The 27388-nt window shown below is 40.4% G+C and overlaps 1 protein-coding gene across 2 annotated transcripts in view; it reads left to right on the top strand.

Moving 5' to 3' along the window:
• cd44b (CD44 molecule (Indian blood group) b) overlaps positions 1 to 27388 on the top strand; it is a 113167-nt gene that overhangs the window by 74254 nt on the left and 11525 nt on the right. The window contains exon 2 of one of the 2 annotated variants that reach the window (XM_052544511.1): positions 20712 to 20799. In XM_052544511.1, the coding sequence (XP_052400471.1) occupies positions 20733 to 20799 (67 nt within the window). In that variant the 5' untranslated portion in view covers positions 20712 to 20732. Of the gene's footprint in view, positions 1 to 20609; positions 20800 to 27388 lie in introns of those variants that run through there. The other variant, XM_052544512.1, reaches the window with a different exon arrangement.

The raw sequence follows: 27388 nt of genomic DNA, 5'->3' as shown, positions 1-27388 counted from the left end.
CCCGTATCATCGTCTTTGTGTGTCTTTGTACAATATCTCATCATCTCATTAAACTTTGTTAACTTGCTATTGTTTCCAGACTGTCCTTTCACCAGCCGTTACAGAACGATCTCACCAATATGGAAGCAGCGAGCACCAATACCCTCAACGACTTCATGCACCACAGTGGTCAACGCATGGATCAGCAGCAGGAGAGAATCACTAACACCGGACGCGCTGTCCGAGAGCTGGTGGCACAGGTGTCAGAGCTCACCCAGCGGATCCATCAGCTCAAATCTCCCACTGCGCCCATCGCATCGCCTGTGCCGTCCGTTCCCCCGGGGATTCCCCAGGACTTACGGCGCCGGAGAATTACTGGTGAGCCAACTTTTTGCAGAACATTCCTTAACAAGTGCTCTATGCATTTTGCCCTGCAGCCCCGCACTTTCGCCACAGAAGAATCCAAGGTAGCGTTCATGCTCACCCTTTTATCGGGCAAGGCTGCCTTATGGGGAATGGCGGTGTGGGAAAATCAACATCCGTGTTGTGCCTCGTTCCACCTCCTATCTGACGAAATTAAGAGAGTCTTCGACCGGGCCGCGACTGGCAGGGAGGCCGCCCATCGCCTCTCGGAACTCCGGCAAGGACATTCATCTGTCACCGAGTATTCCATTGAGTTCCGTACCCTGGCAGCCGCGTGCCAGTGGAACGAGGCGGCGCAGTGGGATAGATTCCTGCATGGGTTATCCTACCGTGTTCAGCAGGAGATCTACCTCCTCGAGCTGCCCCCTACTCTCAACAAACTCATAGACCTGGCGTTGTGGGTGGAGGCCAGGTTTAATCGCCTGGGCCGCCAACACAGTCCTTCCAGACCTCCATTCTCTCCTGGTAGGGGGCGCTTGAGTCGAGAGAACACGGTCGGTTCTGTCGACAATCACGAGCCCATGCAGGTGGGTCGAGCTTGGCTGTCCCGGAGGGAGAGGGAACGGCGGAGGTCCCAAGGACTATGTTTATACTGTGGAGGCTCTGACCATAACATCTACTCATGCCCGGTTAAAGAACCCAGCCCGGTAGTAAACCTGAGGCTACTATCGGGTGGGATCTCCGCTGAGAAGTCCTCACCTACATCATCGACCCTCCTTCCAGTGAAACTGCGGTGGAGAAATCAACATTACGAGTGTCACGCCCTTCTGAACTCCGGAGCCGAAGGTAACTTCATGGATTCTTCACTGGCACATCACTTGAACATTCCTGTCCTTCCTGTGTCTCTCCCCATCCATGTCACCGCACTCAACTTGGGAAGTCTTGGGAAGTCTTGGGAAGTCGTGGCCTAATGGTTAGAGGGTTGGACTCCCAATCGAAGGGTTGTGAGTTCTAGTCTCAGGCCGGACGGAATTGTAGGTGGGGGAGTGCACGAACAGCTGTCTCTCCACCTTCAATAACACGACTTAGGTGCCCTTGAGCAAGGCATCGAACCCCCAACTGCTCCCCGGGCGCCGCAGCATAAATGGCTGCCCACTGCTCCGGGTGTGTGCTCACAGTGTGTGTGTGTGTGTGTGTGTTCACTGCTCTGTGTGTGTGCATTTCGGATGGGTTAAATGCAGAGCACAAATTCTGAGTATGGGTCACCATACTTGGCTGAATGTCACTTCACTCACTCAACGGCCAGGAACTGCCTCACGTCACCCACCATACTGAACACATCACACTCATCACATCTGGCAACCATCAAGAAACCATATCCTTTTTCCTAATGGACTCCCCTGTTGCTCCCATTGTATTAGGTCACCCCTGGTTGTCCAAACATAATCCACGAGTGGAATGGGGTTCTAACACTGTCATTGTGGAGTGAAAGATGTCATGAGTCTTGTCTGGTTTCTGCTTGTCCTGTTGTTCCTGTTTCTGTCTTACAAAAGGAGACCATGGCTTTGCCAAACGTGCCCGTTGAGTATCTGGACCTGAAGGAAGTGTTCAGTAAGTCCCTGGCTGCTTCTCTTCCTCCGCATCGTCCCTACGACTGTGCCATAGACTTAGTGTCAGGTAAATCTCCACCTAAAGGCAAGTTATACTCTCTTTCTATTCCTGAGAGGGAGGCCAATATATTTCTGATTCCTTAGCCTCTGGGTTCATCCGTCCTTCCTCTTCTCCAGCGGGGGCGGGGTTCTTTTTTGTGGGTAAGAAGGATGGTTCTCTCCGACCTTGCATTGATTACCGAGAGCTGAACAACATTACTATTAAGAATACTTATCCGTTACCACTCATGTCTTCAGCTTTCGAGAGGTTGCAGGGAGCATCTGTATTCACAAAATTGGATTTACGTAACGCTTATCATTTGGTCTGCATCAGGAAGGGGGATGAATGGAAAACTGCCTTTAATACCCCTAGAGGGCACTTTGAATATTTGGTGATGCCGTTCGGGCTCTCCAACTCGCCCGGGGTTTTTCAAGCACTCGTGAATGACGTGTTGAGAGATATGGTAGATCAGTTTATATATGTTTACCTGGATGACATACTGATTTTTTCTTCATCTCTCCAGGAACATGTTCAACATGTCAGATGAGTGCTCCAGAGGTTATTAGAGAATGGGCTTTTTGTCAAGGCGGAGAAGTGCGTATTCCATGCACAGTCGGTCCCCTTCCTAGGGTATATCGTGTCGTCTGAGGGAATACGAATGGACCCTGACAAGGTAAAGGCTGTGATAGACTGGCCATCTCCAGATTCCCGTAAGGCCCTACAGCGGTTTCTGGGGTTCGCCAATTTCTATCGGCGTTTTATTCGTAATTACAGCCAACTAGCCTCACCTCTGACAGCCTTGACCTCCCCCAGTACTCCGTTCAGGTGGTCTGACGCACCTGAGGCTGCGTTCTCTAACCTCAAGAACCGTTATGTTTCGGCTCCCATCCTTGTCGCCCCTGATCCCACACGGCAGTTCGTGGTGGAGGTTGACGCATCAGAGGTGGGGGTAGGAGCAGTGTTGTCCCAACGTGTTGCTTCAGACGATAAGGTACACCCTTGCGCATTTTTCTCTCATCGATTATCTCCTGCCGAACGTAATTATGACATTGGCAATAGAGAGTTGTTGGCGGTCAAATTAGCATTGGAGGAGTGGCGCCACTGGTTAGAGGGTTCAGGGGTTCCCTTTATTGTTTGGACCGATCACAAGAATTTAGAGTACATCAGAACTGCTAAAAGACTCAATTCCAGGCAGCTCGGTGGGCACTTTTTTTCGGCCGTTTTGAATTTACCCTATCGTACCGCCCGGGTTCCAAGAATGTTAAACCGATTCTTTGTCACGTCTTTTTGATCCCTCCGCCCATCCCGCTACTCCCGAGTGTATTTTGCCTGAGAGATTAGTAGTCTCAGCACTCGTATGGGAGGTCGAGTCGAAGGTCAAGACGGCCTTAGAAGGGGTAATGCCTCCATCCGGTTGCCCACCGAACCGCTTATTTGTGCCGGAAGAGTTAAGGTCCGAAGTTGTCCAGTGGGGACATTGTTCCAACATGGCTTGTCATCCAGGGATAAGTAGAACTAATGGGTTGGTTAGACAACGATTGTGGTGGCCACGTATGGCTCGCGATGTCCGCGATTTTGTTTTGGCTTGTTTAGTTTGCGCCAGAGGTAAGTCATCTAACCGACCTCCTGATGGGCTTCTTCAACCGCACTCTGTCCCTTCGAGACCTTGGTCACATATCGCTCTAGATTTTGTCACCGCCCTCCCGCCCTCTAATGGCATGACAGTCGTTTTGACTGTAGTGGACCGGTTCTCGAAGGCGGCACATTTCATTCCCTTGCCCAAATTACCTACAGCCAAGGAGACAGCGGTTACTTTTTTAGATCACGTCTTTCGGCTTCATGGCCTCCCGGTAGACGTGGTTTCAGACAGGGGATCTCAGTTTATATCCAAATTTTGGAAAGAGTTTTGCAAATTATTAGGAGCGTCAGTTAGCTTGTCGTCGGGTTATCATCCCCAAAGCAACGGACAATCTGATTGAGCCAACCAAGATTTAGAGAGGATGTTGAGATGTTTGGTCTCCAAGAATCCTTCTTCCTGGAGTCAACAACTCTCTATGGTGGAGTACGCCCACAATTCGTTGCCAGTGTCAGCTACGGGCCTCTCTCCGTTTCAGTGTTGTGTAGGGTACCAGTATCTGGTGGCCTGGGAAGGTTACGGTCCGGAGGAGAAGAGTTGGGTACCTGCTAGGGACATATTGGATCACTCCCTTATTGATGAATTCAATCAGCAGGTAGGCCCTTCTGGGAACTCCAAGAGGAGTTCTTGGGGGGGGGGGGGGGTGGTACTGTCACGGTTGGTAAACCGTGATCTTGGGTTGTTTACAGTTTGTGGTGAATTCTGTGTGTTCTGCGTCTGCGTCTTTTTTTTCATAGTTATCATGTAGTTTTTTCATTAGTATGCCATGTCAAAGTAAAATAATTATTAATTTCTAAAATAATATTTATCATGCAAGCAGAGAGATGTCATGACAAACGTTTAGTGATCATTTGAACACAACTGGATCAATTCAATGTGCACATTTTCATTACATTAACTCTTTAAGCAAGTCTTAATGTTTAATGAACTTCACTAAACAAATGTGTGTGTGCTGCGCAAACCAGAAAAAGATAAAGATGCAAACATGTAGGACAAGTAGAAAATGTATCCATATCTAAGTTGATTATAAGCGTGCTCTCAAGAACTGGTTTTTGTGAGACTGAGATGCGCAGCACAACTGTTTGATTGGTGAGTGTGCTGTGCTTAATCCATTAATTCGTAGCCTAAGGTTTAAAGCATTGCCTTTGAAATGTATACAATAGAACGTGTATGATGTATTATTATAGGTGATATTTTCTTGCCAAGCTCTGATTTCTGAGAGATGCACAGAGAGGCAACAGCAGTGTGTTAGCGGTCTTTTCATTCATAAAGTTTACATTCATTCAATTCACACTCTGACTTTAGAGGTCTATGTATAATATTGTGCTGATTCCTTGGCTCACCTGTTATCTAGCAAACTCCGGACTGTGCCAGCTTCAGACGATTATTCAGGCAGAATTATTCCTTGTCTGTTATTCATTTTTGAAGCCATTATCCGTGCCATTCGGAATAAAGTATTCGTAAGCCTATGTACATATTTTAATTTTACATGCAACATAGATAAGGTCATAGAAAGTAACAGCTACACACAATACTGTAATCCTAAAATTCACGTCGTACTTGCAAACTCTTTGTACACATTATGGTTAACGCATGCTCGAGTAGTCCATTGTTTCCGCCAGCGCCGACTAGTGGTTTAAGTAGTCGATCACTCGATTACTCGACTAGTCTATGCAAGCCCTAATGTACATGATTGTGTTTTTGAGAAAAAAATGTTTATGCTTGGTTAGTGAAAAACTAAAAATGTTAAATAACTTGGTTCCCGGGACTTTTGAGAACTGGATCTTATAGCCTAGAATTGTTCTTTCTAAATAAGGTGAAAATCATCTAGTTTACTCACTCACAGAAAACAATATATTGATTTACATTTTATAAGACACTTTTTGTTGGTAAAAGTCATATGCGAGTAGACGTTAACTATCATGAATATCATTGGGATTTACACCTGAGAATACAAAGGCTGCATTATGAGCTGCATAATGAGCCTTTCAGTCAGCTGTGTATCTGAGAGGGAAGACTTACAAGAAGAATGTGAGGACTAAATAAATGTATATAATTTTATGTTTGTTGTTTATTTAGAATATATTTAATTAATCCCACAACATAATTTAATATCCATTTGCGAGTGCAGTTAAACAGTTTATTAGGAACAATCAAAGCTGACTTTTAAACTAATTTTTTTGCATCATTACTCCAGTCACACAATCCTTCAGAAATCCCCTTAACAATTTTATTTTCTACAAAAAAAAAACATTTGTTATTATTCATTCATATAACATTCATTATTAATGTTGAAAAGAGCTGAGAATATTTTATCAGGGTTTTTTTTTTTGGGAGGGGGGGGATAAATTGAAAGAACAGCAATGTTTGTTACATTTATATTATTTACATAAGGCTTTTGAATCGTATAGTATTGTATATTGTTATTGAAACTTCATAATGTTTCACTTGATTATACATTTAGTCAGTCATTTAAGTTTGGAAAAAAGGCAGATAAGTACCATTCCACAGTTTAGCTTGTTCGACAGCCAAATACCAGAGACATGAGCGCTGGAATCTTCTTGGAGTAGTGCATTCGTGAGAACAAAAAGGCAGAGCAAAACAGTAAAAGACACCGGAGCCTAAAGACAAGGTGAGTACACAGACCAGCTCAAGCTATTGGTAAGAGTTACAAAAGTCTGGCAACGAACAGAGAAACACAGGGAATTATAAAGGGAAAAAATTAGAAGAACATTGAGAACAGGTGGCGAAAAATTAAGGTTAACAACAGAGAAACAAAGAGGGCAGGGAAAACTCAAATCAAACAGGCAGATGCAGTAAGCGGTCAAACCATCCAAACACACATTCACAACCCCCAAAAGGCAGGTGTTTAGCCCCGAACCCTGACAGTACCCAGGGTTTGAAAAGACAAACAGAAACAACCTTTAAGGACAGGACAAAACAGACAGGATAGCCTCTTCAGATGGCTGACAACTAGCAGGAGCATCCTCCGAGGGACTCGTCAGAAGCAGCAGACAGCTGGTCTGGTATGATCTCGTGGTCGCAACCTCTAGCAGGAACAACCTCCGCGGGCTTGACAAGGCAAACAGGAACACATCTCCACGGCCATGACCCAACTGGCAAATACGACCTTAGGACATAACCGAACCGACAGGAACACTGTCTAAGGCCACGACCCAACTGGCAGGAATGACCTCTGTAGGTCTGACAGGACAGGCAGGAACACTTTACATGGCCCAGATGTGACCGGCAGGAACACTTGATAACTTGACAAGACAGGAACAATCTCTATGGCCAAACAGACAAAGTAGGTAGGGGCAACCTCTGAGGGTGTGATCTCTGGACACTTGACAACAGCTGTGGACATGACAGGAATGATCTCTGGACACTTGACAACATCTGTGAACATGACAGGAGTGATCTGTGGACATGATAGGAGTGATCTCTGGACACTTGACAACTTCTGTGGACATGACAGGAGTGATCTCTGGACACTTGACAACATCTGTGAACATGACAGGAGTGATCTCTGGGGACTTGAAAATGTCTGTAAACTAAACAGGAATGACCACGTGGGACTTAACACTGTAGTGTTGTCTGCCGGTTCTCTGAAGAAGCACACTCAGTCTGGGGTTTTTCTCTCACAAGAAAAGACTTTATTTCAAGGAGAATAAAGTCAAGGGTTCCTTGCAAGGAGATCTCGCGAATGTTATTTGGTATCTCCTTATATACACTATATGGGGCGGTTCCACATAGTCAGACTTTTCCTTATGATTACAATTTTAATGCCTCCATAGAGAGAAGAGGCCCCCTGCTTGATTTATTATAAAGAAAGGCCCTGTATATATGTCTGACCATAGGGGTCTCATCAGTTTTGTACATTCCAGCACGTAGGCAAATTCCTTTCTATACTTTACCTATAAGATTATAATGGAATAATCCCTAGGAACAAAAATGGCTAGTTTCACATTGATTATATACCTGATTAATTAAAATATTACTAATAAAAATATACCACAACACACGACTTACAGGAACATTTTCTATGGGCTTGACAGGCATTAGGATCGCCATTGGCGGATTGTTGACATGGGGTTCAGAATAGTAGGACATACCGGTGTGAAGAACGGACCCCCTGCTCGTCGCCTCTCGCCAAAGGCCATCCACCCGTGTCAGGAGTTAGAAGACTCGGGCACTAAGAGCGTCCACATCCTGCGTGATGGTGTTGAGCTGGATGGCAAGCTGACCCAACAAAACTCCTTGCTGTACGATAGCTGAGCAGAGTGGATCAGATCCCGCTGAATCCATAATTGGCCAGACTGTTCTGTCAGTAGAAACAGGGATTGGATTCAGTTGCAGGTTACACTGAGCTTTATTGAAAGCAGATAAGACAAGGCAGATGAGTATCGTTCCACAGTTTAGCTTGTTCAACAGCCGAATACCAGAGACATGAGCACTGGAATCTTCTTGGAGTACTGCATTCGTGAGAACAAAAAGGCAAAGCAAACCAGCAAAAGACACAGGAGCCTAAAGACATGACAAGACAAGGTGAGTACACAGATCAGCTCGAGCTATTGGTAAGAGTTACAACAGTCTGGCAACGAACAGAGAAACACAGGGAATTATAAAGGGAAAAAAAAATAGAAGAAAATTGAGAACAGGTGGCGAACAATTAAGGTTAACAACGGAGAAACAAGGAGGGCAGGGAAAACTCAAATCAAACAGGCAGACGCAGTGAGCTGTCAAACCATCCAAACACACATTCACAACCCCAAAAGGCAGGTGATTAGCCCCGAACACTGACAAAGTCTAACTAGTAAAATGTTTACATGTACAAGTAGTACAACTAGTACAAGTATTTAAATGAATAAAAAGAGACTTACTCATGTTTATGATCTCTGTTGAATAAAGCTCTTCATTCTTTTTTTCTGAGGAAATCCAAATTTCAAATCCTGAGGTAATCCTTATCACATCTTTTTGGGGTGAATTATGTCTTATTCCTGTCATCGTGAAGCAAACAGTAAAATAAAAATAACTTGAAGAACAATCTGGCTGCGTTGTGTCATTATGTGTGGCGTATTCAAGCTGTGCGCTTCAGGGAAACATTAGAATCTGAATAGAGCATTCAGCACGGGGGCGTGGTTGCATTAGAAGATAATGAAGAGAGACATGAAATATGGACATCGCAATGTTTTCATATGGATTACTTTATCACAGAATATTTGTTTTCAGCAGCACTTGTTTAGTTTAAAAGTAGACATGTCAGACTTTCTATAGATATCTCTCTCATGTCTCTTCGTTGAGTATTCACGTAGTTACAGTCAATAAGGTTCCATTAGTTAATGTTTGTTAATGTATTAATTAACATGAACAAACAATGAATAATACATTTATTACTGTATTTATTCATCTTCGTTAATGTTATTTAATGAAAATACAGTTATTCATTGTTAGTTCATGGTAATTCACAGTGCATTAACTAATGTTAACAAGCACAACTTTTGATTTAAATAATGCATTAGTAAATGTTGAAATTAACATGAACTAAGACTTATAAATGCTGTAGAAGGATTGCTCTTGCTTAGTTCATGTTAACGAAAGTAGTTAACTAACATTAACTAATGGAACCTTATTCTAAAGTGTTACCGTTCATTTTAATGACGCGTTTGTAAATGAAGACCAGCACAGACAAACGCTGCAGACAGCACACCTTGTTTGTTATCTTTATTTTATAAATGCACACAGTTTTGTTGTTATTAAGTCTGTAATCAAATAAAAGTAGACCCTTTACATATTCGATAGATCTATTGTTCTGATCTTTACGATCAAAACTGAAAGTGTAATTTAAATTCTTTTCAGGGTTATCAGGAGAAAATGATTCATAACGCGTATAGGCTAGTTAAAGATGCATGATGATATAGGTGAAATATATTGTGAAAAAAACATTTTAAGTTATTTAAAGCTCGGTTGGTAACTTTTGACGCTCTAACGGTTAATAAACAGAACTGCTTGCGTCTTGTGGAAGAACATTGTAGCCGGAAGTACTTCTCTCTGTTTATGTCTATGAAGAATCACAAAGGTACTGGGTTACTCCCGCCGCGGTACCCCGAAGCAATCTAAAATAGTCTGAATATAAACACTTATTATAGGTGCACCCTAGTGAGTCAGGACAAGCTAAAAACACAGTTTGGAAAACGGATTCATGGTGTACTCGCTTATTATATACATTTTTCTACATTTTGAACACAAACAAAGTTACGGACCACAGCTCTGATTGGTTGTTTTCTTACCGGGAGCGATGGATTTCTGCAAATGGCAATAGGAGCACCGGGAGGAGCCAGAGGAGCTTGATTTTTTTTCACAGATTATCTGTCTCATATTCTACTGTCAGGACATAATGAGAGGTTTAACAAATATGTAAAAAAATATATTTTTACAAAAGTTACCTACTGCAGCTTTAATAAGCTTTTTCAGATCACCTGTGTTTCCTGTATCTCTATCAGCAGCTCCCATTAGATGGCTTTTTTCTGACACTACTAAAACCGCAGTACAATATTTTGTATCAATATTTGTCTACAATAAAAGATAAAAACGTGTTTGGAATAGTCAACACATGGTATGTTGTTAAAATCCCACTTTCATAAATAAGAGCTCAAATCTATAGCTAGTTTACCTCTTAAAGCTAGCCTCTATAGTTAGCTCACAGTTGTGATGCTAATGGATTTATTCCCATGACACTGAACAATTTATTTAAAGTAAATATTCCACAGAAGCATGTCATTTAAACGTAAGAGCATGTCAGGAAAAGTTGTATGTATTGTTTGTGTAATTTTAAGGACTAAACGTACCTGAAAGCAGTAAAAACAACAGTGAGTGACAGAGTTTGCTTCTTTTCACCCTCACCCTTGCCACCCTGTTTCCATAGTAACTCCCTCCACTCCAGTTTAAATGTGCCTCGAATGTTCAATGTGTGCCAATCAAACACACAAGTTACACAGCGTTTACATAAATAGTACATAAAATTTTAAACTTGTCCTGAAACTTCATAACGTATTGTTTAAGTTGATAGTAGGCCTAAATTGAATGAGAATATAGGATCTACATAACATAACACAGGCCTCTCAAGGGTCACACATTTCATTCTTTTGTCACGCACTCCCGCCACACATTGAATTTCTATTTCACACATTTATAATACATTATTATGCCGCATTGCCCAAAATTTTTCAGGCCGCGCCGCTCTCACTATGGAACCAATTAAGCGTGTCTCTGAGTTCTTAGTCGAGCCAGCCACTTATCAGCCAATCAAAAAAAAAGAAATATGCTACACAATAGCCAATCAGAAAATAGCACTATTGTATCTGGGTAAGATTTAACAACAACCAATGAATAAAAAGCATATCCTGGAATTGTTCACTATCTTCCTCGTTCACATTTACATTTACATTTATTAATTTAGCAGACGCTTTTATCCAAACTGACTTACAAATGAGGACAGTGGAAGGATTTAAAAATGAACAGAAAGAACAATGAAATATAAGTGCTATAACAAGTCTCAGTTAGGTACACGTAGCAAGGGCTTTTAAATAATAATAAAAAAGAAAACAGATAGAATAGAAAAAGAATAGAGCAAGCTAGTGTAAGAGGTCTATATATATATACATATATATATATATATATATATATATATATATATATATATATATATATATATATATATAAATTAGTGGCGGGCCGTTATCAGCGTTACTGTGCTGCTCTTATTGGGCGCAAAAAAAAAATATTGCCGTTAAAGGGGGGGTGAAATGCTCGTTTTCACTCAATATCCTGTTAATCTTGAGTACCTATAGAGTAGTACTGCATCCTTCATAACTCCAAAAAGTCTTTAGTTTTATTATATTCATAAGAGAAAGATAGTCTGTACCGATTTTTCCTGGAAAAACACGAGTGGCTGGAGGCGTGACGTGTGGGCGGAGCTAAAGAATCACGAGCGCCAGTAGGCTTTTGCGTTGAGCGCGTCTGGAAGCTGTGACACCGTGAGGACAAAACCAACCAAAACAAACCATGGCTAACAGTCAGATTCAGCGTATATTTATGATCCAGAATCAGATCCAGAGGCTGAAATTGAACAAGAGCAGCAGCAGCAACAGCGTCTCTATGTGGTATGTACTGAACCTTTATATATTTGCTTAGCGGTTTTGGAAAATGACTAAGTTCCACTTTCTTTGTCGTCTTTTTCTTTTTTTTAAGCTGTACATGTGGAAAGTGCAGTTTGATGACAACATCGCATGTTGTTTACTTGATGTGCTTACATGCCGATAGCTAAGTTAATAACACAGAGATATTTGAAGCAGTTTTACTCACCGCATGCGGTTCCAACACACGATCGTGACCCTTTTTCGTTGGGACTGCATTATCCTCAAGAAATAAACGATGTGCAAATCCGGCGTCAAACTGGACCTTGTTTGTAAAACAAGCATCTTCAAAATGCAGGGAACAAACACAAACACTTGCACAACTCCGTTGATGCTCTGTAAAAATAAACTCCATTCACTGGTCCCTTAATGCTGTTTCTCTTTTGGTAATCTGTGCAGGGTTGTCTTGCCCTGGCAACCAAAAACACACTCCTTTTGTGACATTTCGCAACGCTCTCGCTCTGATCAATGAAGTCTGTTGTGCTCTCAGTGCTCTGCTATACGGGAGCGCGCGCTCTTCCGGCAGACGTGCCCTCAGGACCCATATAAGGAAATTCCGCTCCATCTAACGTCACACAGAGCCATACTCAAAAAAAACTTTCCGAAACTTGTGACAAACCGGAAGTAGTATTTTTGGAACAGAAATACTCCTTCAAACGTACAACATAATTTTTGAAACTTTGTCCATGTTTAGCATGGGAATCCAACTCTTTAACAGTGTAAAAAACTCAGTATGCATGAAATAGCATTTCACCCCCCCTTTTAATCTATTCTCAAAGTTGGGTTGGGAGCTGGGTCTATACTACGTGAGCTATGATGACTTTCACCTTGATATTTTAGCGCAGATGTATACCTAGCAGAATCTGTAGGGGGCGAGAATGAGTCTTTAAACCTGTTTGTATGCCTACTGTGAAATTACCACATTAAAACGTGACGTGCTAACATGGATGCAGCTTTGTTTTTGTTTTTTTGCACCTTGTGCAATGTGGAATTAGTTTACAGCTTTCTCAAGCAGTTTGTGATGCATTTTGGAAACAGGAGATGAGCCCCTGGTCTAATCCACCACCTGAAACCCCATTCTCAATGACTTAACGTTACTTTTAGTCATTAGTTTATTTGTGTAGCACACATATTCTGAATGCCTTCAGCACAATTCAAATGAGCCATTTTAATCTAGATTAATTCCAAGATTACACTGAGATTAATCTAGATAAAAAAAAAAAAAAAAAATCTATGCCCTCCACTATATATATATCATCTTCCTTTTCTTCTTTGGTTAATTGATTAATCCTGTCCTGTCCCCATTCACCTAATTTCTCCCTCATGTTTAAATACCTCCCTCATGTCCTTTGAGTTCCTCCTTGTCCGTGATTGATGTAGTGATGTTGCATCCTAACTTGATGTATTGTATCATGTTGGATGTGCCCTTATTCTCCCGCTATCATTAAAAGTACCCTTTAGTATATCTTCTCCTTCATGCGCATTTATTCACACACCTAGCAGCCATAACAGAATCACGGACCCAATTGAGCCTGAGCGAGTGGTGTAAGGCATGCCTGCCAGCGAATGGTACCAGAGAGGATTTAGCAGCTTTCGTCGAGTGGGTGCTGGAGAAAAATGGATCTTCGTTCACCATCTGCACCACTGAAGAGGATATCTCCAGCCCCACTCCCGAACCAGAGACCAGCCAGCCACCATCCCGCTGCACAGAGCGAAAGCCAGAGCCCATCAAAGCCGCAGAGCCCGAGCCAATCACTGTCGGGGAGCAAGGACTCGAGAGCATGACTGACCAGGTGTGTGAGCTGGCAACACCGTGCATTGTGGGATTACTGGTGGAGATCGAGGGCGTGGAGGAAAGTCCTGCCCACACTCCTGTGACTGAGGGTGAGCTGCAATTGTTTTTTGTAAATTATATGGAGGAATTAATGGACCTTTTTCAAATAGACCTTATAGAATTGTACAGTGAGTTTTACCTGAATCCCCTGTGTCTCAGCTGGTTCCGTCCAGCCCTGATCCTCCTGTGTTCCCTCCCAGCCTCCCTCTCCCACCTCCTCCTAGACCAGTCAGTTCCTCTGCTCCATTCCGCTGGTTCCACCCAGCCCTGAATCTCCTGTTTCTCCACTGGCTCTGTCCAGCCCTGTTCCTCCTGTGTTTCCTCCCGGCCTCCCTCTCTCATTTCCTCCTAGACCAGTCAGTCCCTCGACCTCATCTCCGCTGGTGCCAGTCAGTCCCTCAGCCCACCCTCAGTCAGCGCCATCTGGGCGCGATGGTTCACCGCGGGACATCCAGTCTCCAGCTCTGCCTTGGCATGTGGATTCCCTGTCTCTGCCTCCAGCCTCCGAGCCCTGGACTCCACCTCAGTCCTTCGACCCTGCGGCTACGCCTTGGCACCCTGATCCCTCTTCTTCACCTTGGCCCGTCATCCCAACTGCTCCACCGTGCACCCTCGTCCCTCCGGCTCCACCTTGGTCATTCGTTGACCATTCGCCGCCTTGGGACTCCCCTCCTATGGCTTAACCTCGTCATTCCATCCCTCCGGCTCTATCAGGCTCCTCCTTCCCTCCGGCTCCACCTCTATCCTCATTCACTCCAACTCCGCAGCAGGCTTCCGGAGCCCCACCTCCACCTCGGTTGCCGGTTCCTTCAGAGCTGCCTTGGACCTCTGGACCCTCTGTGTCACCCTGGCTCTGAGGCTGCTCTGCTCCATCTTGGGCTCCTCACCCACCAGCGCAGTCTCCGTCAGTCAGCCCCCTAGTGTCGTCAGCTACTCCTCCACCACGGCTCCTCCCACCGTCGACTACACCATGGATCATCATCCTGGCTGGTCTCTGGAGCACCATCTGGCTCCTCCTGCTAATGGCTCCTCCCTCCATCCACTCCACCCTGGTTCCAAGCTCCTTGCTCCCTCTTTGCCTCCCCCTTGCCTGCTCCACGCCCGCCTCCAGAACCCCCACCCTCCCTCCGATTGTATTCCTCTTGCGGTGCGAGGACGCACCATTCTGGGAGGGGGAGAACTGTTACGTACATGGACTTTCAGTTCCTTATTTGGTCATCTTCCTTTTCTTGTTTGGTTAATTGATTAATCCCCACCTGTCTCCATTCACCTGATTTCTCCCTCATGTTTAAATACCCTGTCTTTTGAGTTCCTCCTTGTCCGTGTTTGATGTAGTAATGTTGCATCCTAAATTGATGTATTATGTTGGATGTGCCCTTATTGTCCTGCTATCATTAAAAGTACCCTTTAGTATATCTTCTCGTTCGTGTGCCTTCATTCACACACCAGCAAACTGTAACACTGGTAATATAATATAATAGCTTTAAAAATTGTAAACATAGTGTAGAAATAAAATTCATTGCAAAAACACACTGATGCACTGTTTATTTTTTAAATATATTTTTTAAATATATTTAACAGTGCTTCACGTATATGTGAATATATTATCTTTCCGTATGGGTCCACAGTGACACAGCCAGCTGAGACTTTACATTTCAGTGTTTTTACTGGAGTTCTTTATAAAGTCATGTTTCTTGTATAGTGCCTGAGACAGACACACCTATTTGTTGTATTTAAATATATGCTTCTCGTCTAACAAGTAAATTAGGTGACAGAGTGTTTGGGGAACTACTGCCAGACTGTAACTAACTAAAAAAAACAGTTACCATAGCTGCAAAGACACATAAGCAAGATTTAACTCTCACTTCCTCTCAGATCTGATCATCTGATTACAGTCAACTCGGAATAAGAATGAAACAGACAAACTGATGCAGTCGTTATACAACATAACAATCCTTTAACAGATTAGAGTATTAGAAATGTATTAGTGTGTTATGTGTAAGGGCCAGGTTAAAGAGATGGGTCTTTAATCTAGATTTAAACTGCAAGAGTGTGTCTGCCTCCCGGACAAAGGTAGGAAGGTTATTCCAGAGTTTTTGGCTCTGCTGTCCACAGTGGATTTTGATATTCTAGATCAAGGATACATTTATTCATTTAGCAGATGCTTTTATCCAAAGCCACTTACAGATGAGGACAGTGGAAGCAATCAAAAACAACAAAAAGAGCAATGATATATAAGTTCTATAACAAGTCTCAGTTAGGTTTACACAGTACACATAGCATGGGCTTTTAAATATTATAAAAAACAAAACAAAAAACAGATAGAATAAAAAAATAAATAAAGCAAGCTAGTGTTAGAGGTCTTTATATATATATATATATATACAGTACAGACCAAAAGTTTGGACACACCTTCATAGAGTTTTTTTTTTTTTTTTTTTTTGAGGACTATGAAAATTGTAGATTCACACTGAAGGCATCAAAACTATGAATTAACACGTGGAATTATATACATAACAAAAAAAAGTGTGAAACAACTGAAAATATGTCATATTGTAGGTTTTTCAAAGTAGCCACCTTTTGCTTTGATTACTGCTTTGCACACTCTTGGGATTCTCTTGATGAGCTTCAAGAGGTAGTCACCTGAAATGGTCTTCCAACAGTCTTGAAGGAGTTCCCCGAGAGATGCTTAGCACTTGTTGGCCCTTTTGCCTTCTGTCTGCGGTCCAGCTCACCCCTAAACCATCTGGATTGGGTTCAGGTCCGGTGACCAGGTCATCTGGCGCAGCACCCCATCACTCTCCTTCTTGGTCAGATAGCCCTTACACAGCCTGGAGGTGTGTTTGGGGTCATTGTCCTGTTGAAAAATAAATGGTCCAACTAAACGCAAACCGGATGGATTAGCATGCCGCTGCAAAATGCTCTGGTAGCCATGCTGGTTCAGTATGCCTTCAATTTTGAATAAATCCCCAACAGTGTCACCAGCAAAGCACCCCCACACCATCACACCTCCTCCTCCATGCTTCATGTTGGGAACCAGGCATTTAGAGTCAATCCGTTCACCTTTTCTGCGTGGCACAAAGACACGGTGGTTTGAACCAAAGATCTCAAATTTGGACTCATCAGACCAAAGCACAGATTTCCACTGGTCTAATGTCCATTCCTTGTGTTCTTTAGCCCAAACAAGTCTCTTCTGCTTGTTGCCTTTCTTTAGCAGTGGTTTCCTAGCAGATATTCTACCATGAAAGCCTGATTCACACAGTCTCCTCTTAACAGTTGTTCTAGAGATGTGTCTGCTGCTAGAACTCCGTGTGCCATTGACCTGGTCTCTAATCTGAGCTGCTGTTAACCTGCGATCTCTGAGGCTGGTGACTGGGATGAACTTATCCTCCGCAGCAGAGGTGACTCTTGGTCTTCCTTTCCTGGGGCGGTCTGCATGTGAGCCAGTTTCTTTGTAGCGCTTGATGGTTTTTGTGTCTTCACTTGGGGACACTTTCAACGTTTTTCCAATTTTTCGGACTGACTGAGCTTCATTTCTTAAAGTAATGATGGCCACTCGTTTTCCTGTACTTTTTTCCTGCTTTTTTCTTGCCATAATACAAATTCTAACCGTCTATTCAGTAGGACTATCAGCTGTGTATCCACCTGACTTCTGCACAACACAACTGATGGTCCCAACCCCATTTATAAGGCAAGAAATCACACTTATTAAACCTGACAGGGCACACCTGTGAAGTGAAAACCATTTCAGGTGACTACCTCTTGAAGCTCATCAAGAGAATGCCAAGAGTGTGCAAAGCAGTAATCAAAGCAAAAGGACTCAGCTGGATCTTCGTTCACCATCATGAAGAACCTACAATATGACATGTTTTCAGTTGTTTTTGTTACGTATATAATTCCACATGTGTTAATCATAGTTTTGATGCCTTCAGTGTGACTCTACAATTTTCATAGTCAAGAAAATAAAGAAAACTATTTGAATGAGAAGGTGTGTCCAAAATTTTGGTCTGTACTGTGTGTGTGTGTGTGTGTGTGTGTGTGTTTGTGTGTATATATATATATATATATATATATACACACAAACACACACACACACACACACACACACAAAACTGCATAATAAATGAAAAGGAAATAGAATACAAAATGATTAGAAAGGTAGTTAGATTTTTTTAAAGAATAGAATTAGAATAGTGAGTGTTAAAGTTAAAGGGTCAAACAAATAAAGATGGAAGAGATGTATAGATAAGGATAAGGATAGAAAGATAATCAATTTCAGATTGGCTATTTGATAAAAATGGCCAGAGTTTTGAGATCGCAGCCTATGTGAAGAACTGCATATTGTGATAAGATCTTGTTCAAGTACTGAGGAGCCAAACCATTCGGGCTATATAAGTAATTAGCAAGATTTTAACATGCACATATATTTAACAGAAAATACAGTCCTTTTAGGGATCCCCATATTTTACACCAACAAGTCATTGCATATATAAATGATTCACAAAGACTTTCAGAAAAAAAAAAAATACAAAAATAAACCCATATAATAATCTCTGCATATACTGGAAGTGTGTATGGGACATGCAAAGATGATGTTTGAAAAACTACACAAAGTGAACAGTGGTAGTTCATGTGACTGCAGCTGATCAATCAATGTCTTCTGAAGTGAAGCAACGTCTATAAGAAAAATACTTAGATGTTACATTTTACCATTTTGTTCACTTTGTGACTTTTACACTTGCATTATATGGACTAAATCTTTCTTTGTGAAGAAAGACAGTCAAAAACATCTGATGTGGCATTAAGGCTGAGTAAATGATGAGAGGATTTTCATTTTTGGGTGGACCAGAAAAATAATCTAGACAGAATACTAAGGTGTGTGTTGAAATAATGATTTTTAAAGCCCCCTTTTTTGTGTGTGTTTTCTATTCAACGCCCTGTCTGCAACAGTTTGTTTTGTAATTGTTCATTTGTTTAGTATTTTTTTTTCTCAGCAAATACTATTGTGATTGATTAATTAATGAGTAAGTCATTTAATTATTTATACTGAAAAATAGTCAGTCCTGATATCAAAACTATTGGCCTTTGCTAATGTATTTCCTGCTTGAATACACTCATTAAAAATGATGATAGTTGATAGTTTATTCATTTTAAAATTGATGTTTATACAGTTCTACTATATATAATATTAATGAATTACTAAATAATATAAATAATATAAAAGCATTTATTTGATTATTTTAATGAAAGAAATTCAGTTTATATATGTCAATGTTCAGTTATTTTGGTCTGTAGGTTAGGTGAAATAACCTAAATCATCAGTAAACTTTTAAAAGCTGATGTATGTAAATAACACTAGATAAGCAGGGTTATTTTGATAATTCCTTGCTTTCATTGGCATCTAAACGTTTGTGTTACCATGGTGAGATTGCAAAACTGCAACCACTACAACCACTTCCTGTTTTTAACTTTTTTTTTCCAGTTCAGTTTGATTTTGTGAAAATGCAATTCATTAGAATTCTTTGTAAGATGTTTAATAATAATTTCCTATTTTCAGCAAAATTCCAGCAGGAACCAGACTCTGAATAACTCTACATACTGTAGTTGGCATCATTTAGCACATCTTCAGTTCTTGTGTAGAGGGCATGCTGTGCATCGTTGTTACCACTTACCCAAACTCATGACGTAGCTCATCTTCTGCCATCTGCCATCTTTCACACTTCAAAATTAAAATAAATCGTACCTATATATTAATTTCTTGACAAAACTTGAACTGGAGCAACCAGAAACTGTTGAATTGACTTCAATTGATTTCATACACATTGCTTTCCATGTTTTGTTAATGTTGAGTGTATTTTTCATTTCTGGGAAGAAATGTTTACTTATTTGTCTATTTTTTTGGACTTTGTCAGATCGGTATGATCAGTAAAGTGTTTTAGTAGCAGCCATATGATTTGTGCCTCATATATGTATTTATTGTGAATTTAAATGAGCTTTATGGCACAGACATTAAATGAGGCATTTTAAAGTGTTAAAGTGAAATTTCATTCGACTAGACTCATCTTTACTTAATCGGTCTTTAGGGGTTTTTGTGTACATTTGTTTTTGTGTATCACCATAGCAGAGTGTGGAATCTTAACACTATGAAACCAACAGCTCTCTACAGGAAGTGACAGTGTCTTGTTTACTCTGTTCATAACAACAGTACTGTTGACAACACAGCATGATGAACTGTGATCAATGAAGCAATTCACCTTCATTCAAAAAGCAGTTTCTGTTTTTCGCATGGAGTAAGACAATGAGATACTTGACTAATAATGTCAGGTTTGTTCATATTGTTGTGTTTGTCAGCTGTTGTTGCTTTACAAAGAAACTTCCTGTTGTTAATCTTAAACTGAGAAATCATTTGGGTTATTTCAATAAGTCACTGATGTGGAAGATAAATGCTGGTGTTCTACTTCTAATTTGGAAGTGAAATAAAAAATCACTGCATTATAATATTTTTTTACCTTTGTAAAGATCTCTTTGTGAGCTGACAGTAGTTGTACCGTGTAGTTCTCAGAAACTTTCACCTTCCCCAAATTATTTTTACCATCTTTGCATCTTTTCTACTCACACAAAATGACCAACACATGTTTAAATATGTTTAAAAAAAAGAAACAAAACAAAAATTCCAGTGATTGTTCATCTCTTTAGCACTGGTTTGATTCATAGTTACATTTTATTTGACCGCCAATATAAATGTAAAGCATGACGAGAATCAGTAGCAGGGTGATTTAGAGGTGAAGGAAGATTCAAGAATTACGTCAATCAGCGATTTACAGATAATCATGGTCACTTACCAAACAAACACACTAAAAGTGTCAGGCTCACAGAGGCCTGAGAGAGAGAGAGTGTGAAGGCGAGTGGATGGGGAAATATAGAGGGGTGTGTTGAAGCATGCACCTCCCTTTCCTCTGATCTTTATTAGCTCTGACACTGAAATCTCACCTTACAAAACTCCAAACTGACAGCAAACTCTAAGCTCTACTGTACACCCTCTGGATTCACACAGGTTTCCTCACCAGCCATCGAGATGTGGATTATGCTGTTGGGACTCGCCTCTGGATTACTGGTCTCCTCGGGATCAGATGATACCACAGGTAAGAAAAGCCATCACAGGAACATTATACATCTGTCTATATTGACTGAATTTCACAGAGTATGAATTGAGGAGCGTCAGTATGCCCTGAGTACAGATAAACAGCTGCTCAACAGCTGCTCTGAAGAAATACAGATATGCTGAATGCCGGTAAAGAGCCAGAAGAGATTAAGCTGTGTGAAAAGAAATAAAGATGGGGAATGACTAATGGTGGATCAGATTGTTCTCTATGTGTTGTCATGCAAGCAAGAAATGAAAACTCCTCCAAAAATGCACTCACTGTTTCCTTAAGCAGTTACTGTGGTAACATTTAGTTCTGAAGTTTGTCACCTGTAGTTCTTGAAAGCTTTGACCGCCATGACACATTTGATTGGATAAGTGTGATAAATTCTGTGGTGTATTATTTGTATTATCTCTTCTTCACATCTTAAATCCCTTCTAAGGGTTCTCTATGATTGCACTACTGATGAAAGCAATACTAATGAATACCTTAATGAAAAACAAAGTGAAACTCAGTCGCATCCACCAAAGTGTTTTTAGCCAGCTGAAAATGCCAAGTGCTCTGCAGAAAACGCCCAGCTGTGAGCATCTTTTCAGTAGAGATGCGGTTGCAATGAAGCTGTGGTCACACTACACTTTGAGTGTGCCAAATTCATTTGGATGCTGCAGCGGTCGGGACATGATTCAGATTTCCGATTCACATTTTAATTCAGATTGGAGGTCAAGCTGTTATGTATCGATCTGCTGTTGGTCACACAGTGTCACGTAATGCTAATTCACAGGCCAGAATTCACCAAGTTTGAACTTTGGAACACAGCAAAATGCGAAAACTTTTTCCATGGGCTTTCATTTCCAGCCTGATGCATTTTCATGTGTATGAATGGAAGTCAATGGAATGAAAAGTGTAGTGTGACCGCGGCTTGACATAAGTAACATGGCAGATGCATCATGAATTAAATGTTTCTCCAAGCTTTATGTTTCATAACAATGCTATGGTAGTCCTGCAATTCCATGTGGTAAAGACATAAATACTCAAAGTTCAGTCATGACATGCAGGGCAGTGTTGCCAAGTCAAGCCAGTGTTGCAGATTTCCCGCAGAATTGAGGGATTAAGCTCCTACCCTCAAACACAGATGAGGCAATGGCCATTGAGTATCAGCTGCACGGGGAGCGGTTTCAGCGCCATAGAGAAACACTGGAAGATCCGAAGCTCACATCGGTTTAATGACGTTTATGCTGTAAAAATGTAAAAACAATGTACCTGGGATATTTCTAACACTGATTTCAGGTATCCTGAGAGGATGGGCAATAGAATGTATTTTATTACATTTCCTAAACCCAAACAAAAAAGAGCAAGATGCCCCTAAGCATTCAACCCTAATCCCAATGAAGAGGAAAACGTTCATTTTCCTGGTTATCATACTCTCATTTAAGTTACAAATTTCATCTGCTCAAGCAGAACGTTAATGTAATCTTGCATTTCAGCAAGGTATCTCTGGCTAAATCTTCTGTAGCTAACGTTAAAGTTAGTGAGTCAATACCATTACATACCTAAATAGTGAACTGTTCTCACATCATTTACAGTGTATGTCAAAAATACATAAACAAATGTCTACATTTCAGTGCCTCTCCATATTAAACTAGTTAAGTGTACATTAATTTAATCGTACTCTGCGATACATGAACAGTGTTGATGTGGGATGTTCTCATCCACATCTGTGACGACCATAATATCAGATTTCTCCTGCTTGCATTGTGATCTGTAAACCATGTCTTTAAGTTGCCGACCATATTTACTTTAAAATCTTGAATGTCCACAGATTGAAGCGACCCAATTAAAGTGACAAAAAAATAGAATGATTTTCAGTGATAACTATTAAATCACTATAAAACTGATTTCTCGCAGGAAATTACATCAAAAGTGCAAAAAGTTTGTCAGAAATATACATTTACACACAAACTGACCACCAAATGCAACTTTCAGATTCCATCTTTATTTTTAGTTCAACCATCATGGAATGGAATGCACATGACTGTGGTATATCAAAGGCAGTGAAGTATATCTATGCTGCCTTCAAAAATCAATTAGATTAAGGTATCTCATGAGACAGGAAGTAAAGCTAACTTTTGATTCAGACATTTAATTAAATTAAATACAATTAAATTCAAGTTTATTTGTATATTGCTTTTTACAATATAAATCGTTGCAAAGCAACTTTACAGAAAATGATTTTTCTACAATATTTGGTATTAGTTTATCAATAGTGACTGTCAGTTAATGTGCATATGGCAGAAATGTATGGATTTTTTTTATTTTAACAGAGCAATGCGCGGCCAATTGAGCTACAGGAACACTAATATAACTAATAATTAATAACTAATATGTAATCAAACAGACGATGAACACTATTAACAGAAATGATTATATGATGCAGTCACACATGTAGCAATATTAGTTAGTTCTGTTTGTTGATTCAGGGTTAGCATCATCTGAGGTCCTCTGAGGGTCAGCATCATCTCTTCTCAGGTGTTCTGGATCCAGACTGGAGCTTGTGTAAATCCTAGTTACCACGGGATGAAGATCCCAGCAGAAACAGAGAAACGCACAGAAACATCATTAGCATAGCTGCAGATCCAACAAAGTAAAATTAATTAGTTTAACCCAAGCTGAAGAATAATAATGTGCATTTGATGAGATATAACTGCAGTACAAAATTAAGAGATACATTATTCAAATGCTTGGTGAAAGAGATGTGTTTTTAATCTAGATTTAAACAGAGAGAGTGTGTCTGAACCCTGAACATTATCAGGAAGGCTATTCCAGAGTTTGGGAGCCAACTGTGAGAAAGCTCTACCTCCTTTAGTGGACTTTGCTATCCTAGGAACGACCAAAAGTCCAGCGTTTTGTGACCTTAGGGAGCGTGATGGGTTGTAGCGTGGTAGAAGGCTAGTTAGGTACACAGGAGCTAAACCATTTAGGGCCTTATAGGTAAGTAATGATAATTTGTAACTGATACGGAACTTAATAGGTAGCCAGTGCAGAGACTGTAAAATTGGGGTAATATGATCATATTTTCTTGACCTGGTAAGGACTCGAGCTGCTGCATTTTGGACGACCTGTAGCTTGTTTATTGACGAAGCAGGACAACCACCTAGAAGTGCATTACAATAGTCCAGTCTAGAGGTCATGAATGCATGAACTAGCTATTCTGCATCAGAAACAGATAACATGTTTCGTAGCTTGGCAATGTTTCTAAGATGGAAGAATGCAGTTTTTGTAACATTGGAAATATGATTTTCAAAAGACAAATTGCTGTCTAATATAACACCCAGATTTCTGACTGTAGTGGAAGTAACAGTACATCCGTCTAGTTGCAGATTGTAATCTACAAGATTCTGTGTACTGTTTTTTGTTCAAATAAGTAATATCTCTGTCTTATCTGAATTTAATAGTAGAAAATTATTGGTCATCCAATCTTTTACATTTTTAACACACTCTGTTAGCTTAGATAATTGAGAAGTTTCATCTGGTCTCATTGAAATATATAGCTGAGTATCATCAGCATAACAGTGGAAGCTAATTCAGTGTTTTCTAATAATATTACCACTCAGGACATGCCTTGATGCCTTCCTACCTTGGAATACATTCTTAGGGGGCAGCATTTTAGAGCTTTCAGATGCAGCAAGTAGGCTTTGGTTTTACCCAAAGTTCAATTTTTTTTATCGCTCAGCGCTGAGAAAAAAAACGACTTAGTGCTCAATGCTCAGCGTGAAAAAGACATTCAGTTTTGTGTGAAAACTCAGCATGAAAGATGTCAAAGTGAAATGTGTACTTGTGTTTGTTTGTTTTGAGGGAATGGTAGGAAACTCTGTTGGCTGCAGAGACATGCTACTGGGAGTTGTAAATTTCAGCATTTCAAAAGAAAACCAATGAAAGTCAAAAGTTTAAACAGTTTCAGAATGGCTCAGGAATTGCCTGTCGTCATTGCCAAGTAAAACTCCATGCAGGGCTTTAGTTTTTTTAGAACATCTATTTCAGAGTGAAAACTACACACAGTTTTAGAATAATACAATATATCTGCTCAGAACTCACTTTGAGTGTTTGTATTTTGTGTTGTATTGTGGATTTTGTACATAATAAAATAACAAATATGTGGGGTGTTTTAACTACACTGGTTTATTATTTCTCATATAAACATACTTTATTCTAATTATTAATACCACAAAATGCATGGAAAACAGAAAAACCATACACTATGATCAAACATAGTAGAATTGTGAAACATAGGGAATTATGACCAAACTATATTGACTGATGAATCTGCAGACAGTCTCTCAGTGAGTCATCAATCCTGGCAGAGAGAGAGGTAGACAGTGGTTGAAGTTCATTCTCGTCAAATTTTATTATTAATGGAAAATGAATGACACATTATATATATATATATATATATATATATATATATATATATATATATAAACCAAAAAGTTACCTTCTGAATAAGTAAATATTTTTAAATTAAAATTAACCATGATTTTCCAAAAAAAAACATAAACACAATATGGTAACCACAAATGGTTTTGCTACACTACCATTTGTATAACCACAGTTTTACTACAAATACCATGGTTACTATGATTAATCAATATGCAAACCAATAATCAATATGCAAATCAACCATGGTTACTACACTTATACTACAATAAAACCATGGTTGATTTTTGTAAGGGTGGACTTAGGTGTCACAGGGATCCCAGGCCATACCACTTCTGTTAATATCCCTTGAGGCAGTAAAATAAAAAAATAAATAAATAAAGACTTCCCTGGCTATAGCGTGTAGAATTTTGGGTATTTTCCCTTTACTACTGGAATGATACTGTCTTAGGGACTGTTTATTCTGAACTGGAGGATATTGCTCCCAAGAGGTTGATGCATTTTGACTCTAGCTGGTTGAACTGTGGAGTCAGGATATTCTATGCCCACTATGATCTATATATCTAGAGTCTAGAGAGGAAGGCACTCCCTTAGTGTGGTGAGTGGGCGTTGGTTCCCCATAGTGTCAACATAGTTCCGCTATGAATGGGAACCTCTAGGTTATGACTGCAAACAAAGATCACTAAAAAAAGAGAACGAGAAGTGACATCTCATTGCCATGCATTGGGTCTGCCCAAGTCTCCTGAGCACATGTCAGGTAAAGCATGAAGAGTGATTAAAAAATAAATAAAAATAAAACTCTAAAAAGTGAAAAGAAGTAGATTGGTGAATAAGAGAGTTGTTACATTTCCAGTCTCAGATTTCCAACTCTTGGAAAGTTAAATGGTTTTAAATTCCTCTGACAGGTAAAGTGAATAGCATTGATCATATCACTAGAATAGAATCTGTCAAGCGGTGGGATATAGGCAGCAATTCAACGTACAGCCCTTGGAAGAAGGAAAACAAATGTCTGACAAGGGCCAAATAGTGATGGCTAGATGACCGGGTATGCCGTGGTTAGGACCCACCAAAAGTGTTGCAAGGAAGGACAAAGTGTTCTACTAACAAAAGTAAAAAGTAGCTTGAAGTCATTTTATTATTTTGTGTAATCTAAAAAAGAATACTCTACACATTTGAACAACAACAACAACTAAATTATATTAATGAGTTATAAATCCTAAGTCGCCTGAACAAACAATTTCACAAATAACAAAGCATGCATTGTATTTTGAAAAAAAAAAAAAAAAAAAATGTTGATCATCACCTTATTTGCTTGTGATTTTTGTGTTAAAGGGGTGGTTGATTGCGATTTCACTTTTTTTAACATTAGTTAGTGTGTAATGTTGCTGTTTGAGCATAAACAATATCTGCAAAGTTATGAGACTAAGTTTAATGCAAACTGAGATATCCTATGGTAGTTTAATGCCTACACAAATGACAGGTAGGGACTACAATGAGTTACTTCCCTGATTCGTGACATCACAAACCCAGATAAACCCCGCCCTCTGGAAAAGGCAGCAAAAGGAGGCGAGACCATGCTGCACTGCTTTAGAGAAGAGGAAGAGAAAACTAGAGGTGCACGTAAAAATCTGTTCAGATATGAATCGCGATTCTGTCTTCTAACGATTCTAATGGTTTCACAAGTTTCGAAACCAGTGTTCTAAAGCAGCAGTTCTCAATCCTGTTCCTCACATTGCCTTGTTCTGCATCTCTCTCTCTCTCTCTCTCTCTCTCTCAGCTCAGCTCCAGTGATCACCTGTTACAATTATACACTTATTTTCACATAGCTATGAGAAGCATTAATGTGTGTGCAGCTGCCATACTGTACTGAAGCTTTAATAAGGATGACTGTATATTAAAAGCTGAAATAAACAGTAGCATTTACAAATAACATTGTATCTAAAAGTCTGAGACAACAACAAACTAAAAACATTGGCCTACCAATACCATTAAAGCCTTGCTTGCACAGGTTCTGGAGGGTCCTCTTCAGTAATATTCTCTGCCTCTCAAGCAGGCTCAAACTGATAAGAGATATTAACGATACTGTTTACAACACAACTGGAGCACATGCTGCTGAGGAGAGGGGGCGGGACGTTTAGACACACTAGAGGTGGTTTAG

The sequence above is a fragment of the Carassius gibelio genome, chromosome A25, assembly GCF_023724105.1.
Source record: "Carassius gibelio isolate Cgi1373 ecotype wild population from Czech Republic chromosome A25, carGib1.2-hapl.c, whole genome shotgun sequence".
Lineage (NCBI taxonomy): Eukaryota > Metazoa > Chordata > Actinopteri > Cypriniformes > Cyprinidae > Carassius > Carassius gibelio.
Note: the sequence above shows the minus strand (reverse complement) of the source record. Positions and strands in the feature narration are given on the sequence as shown.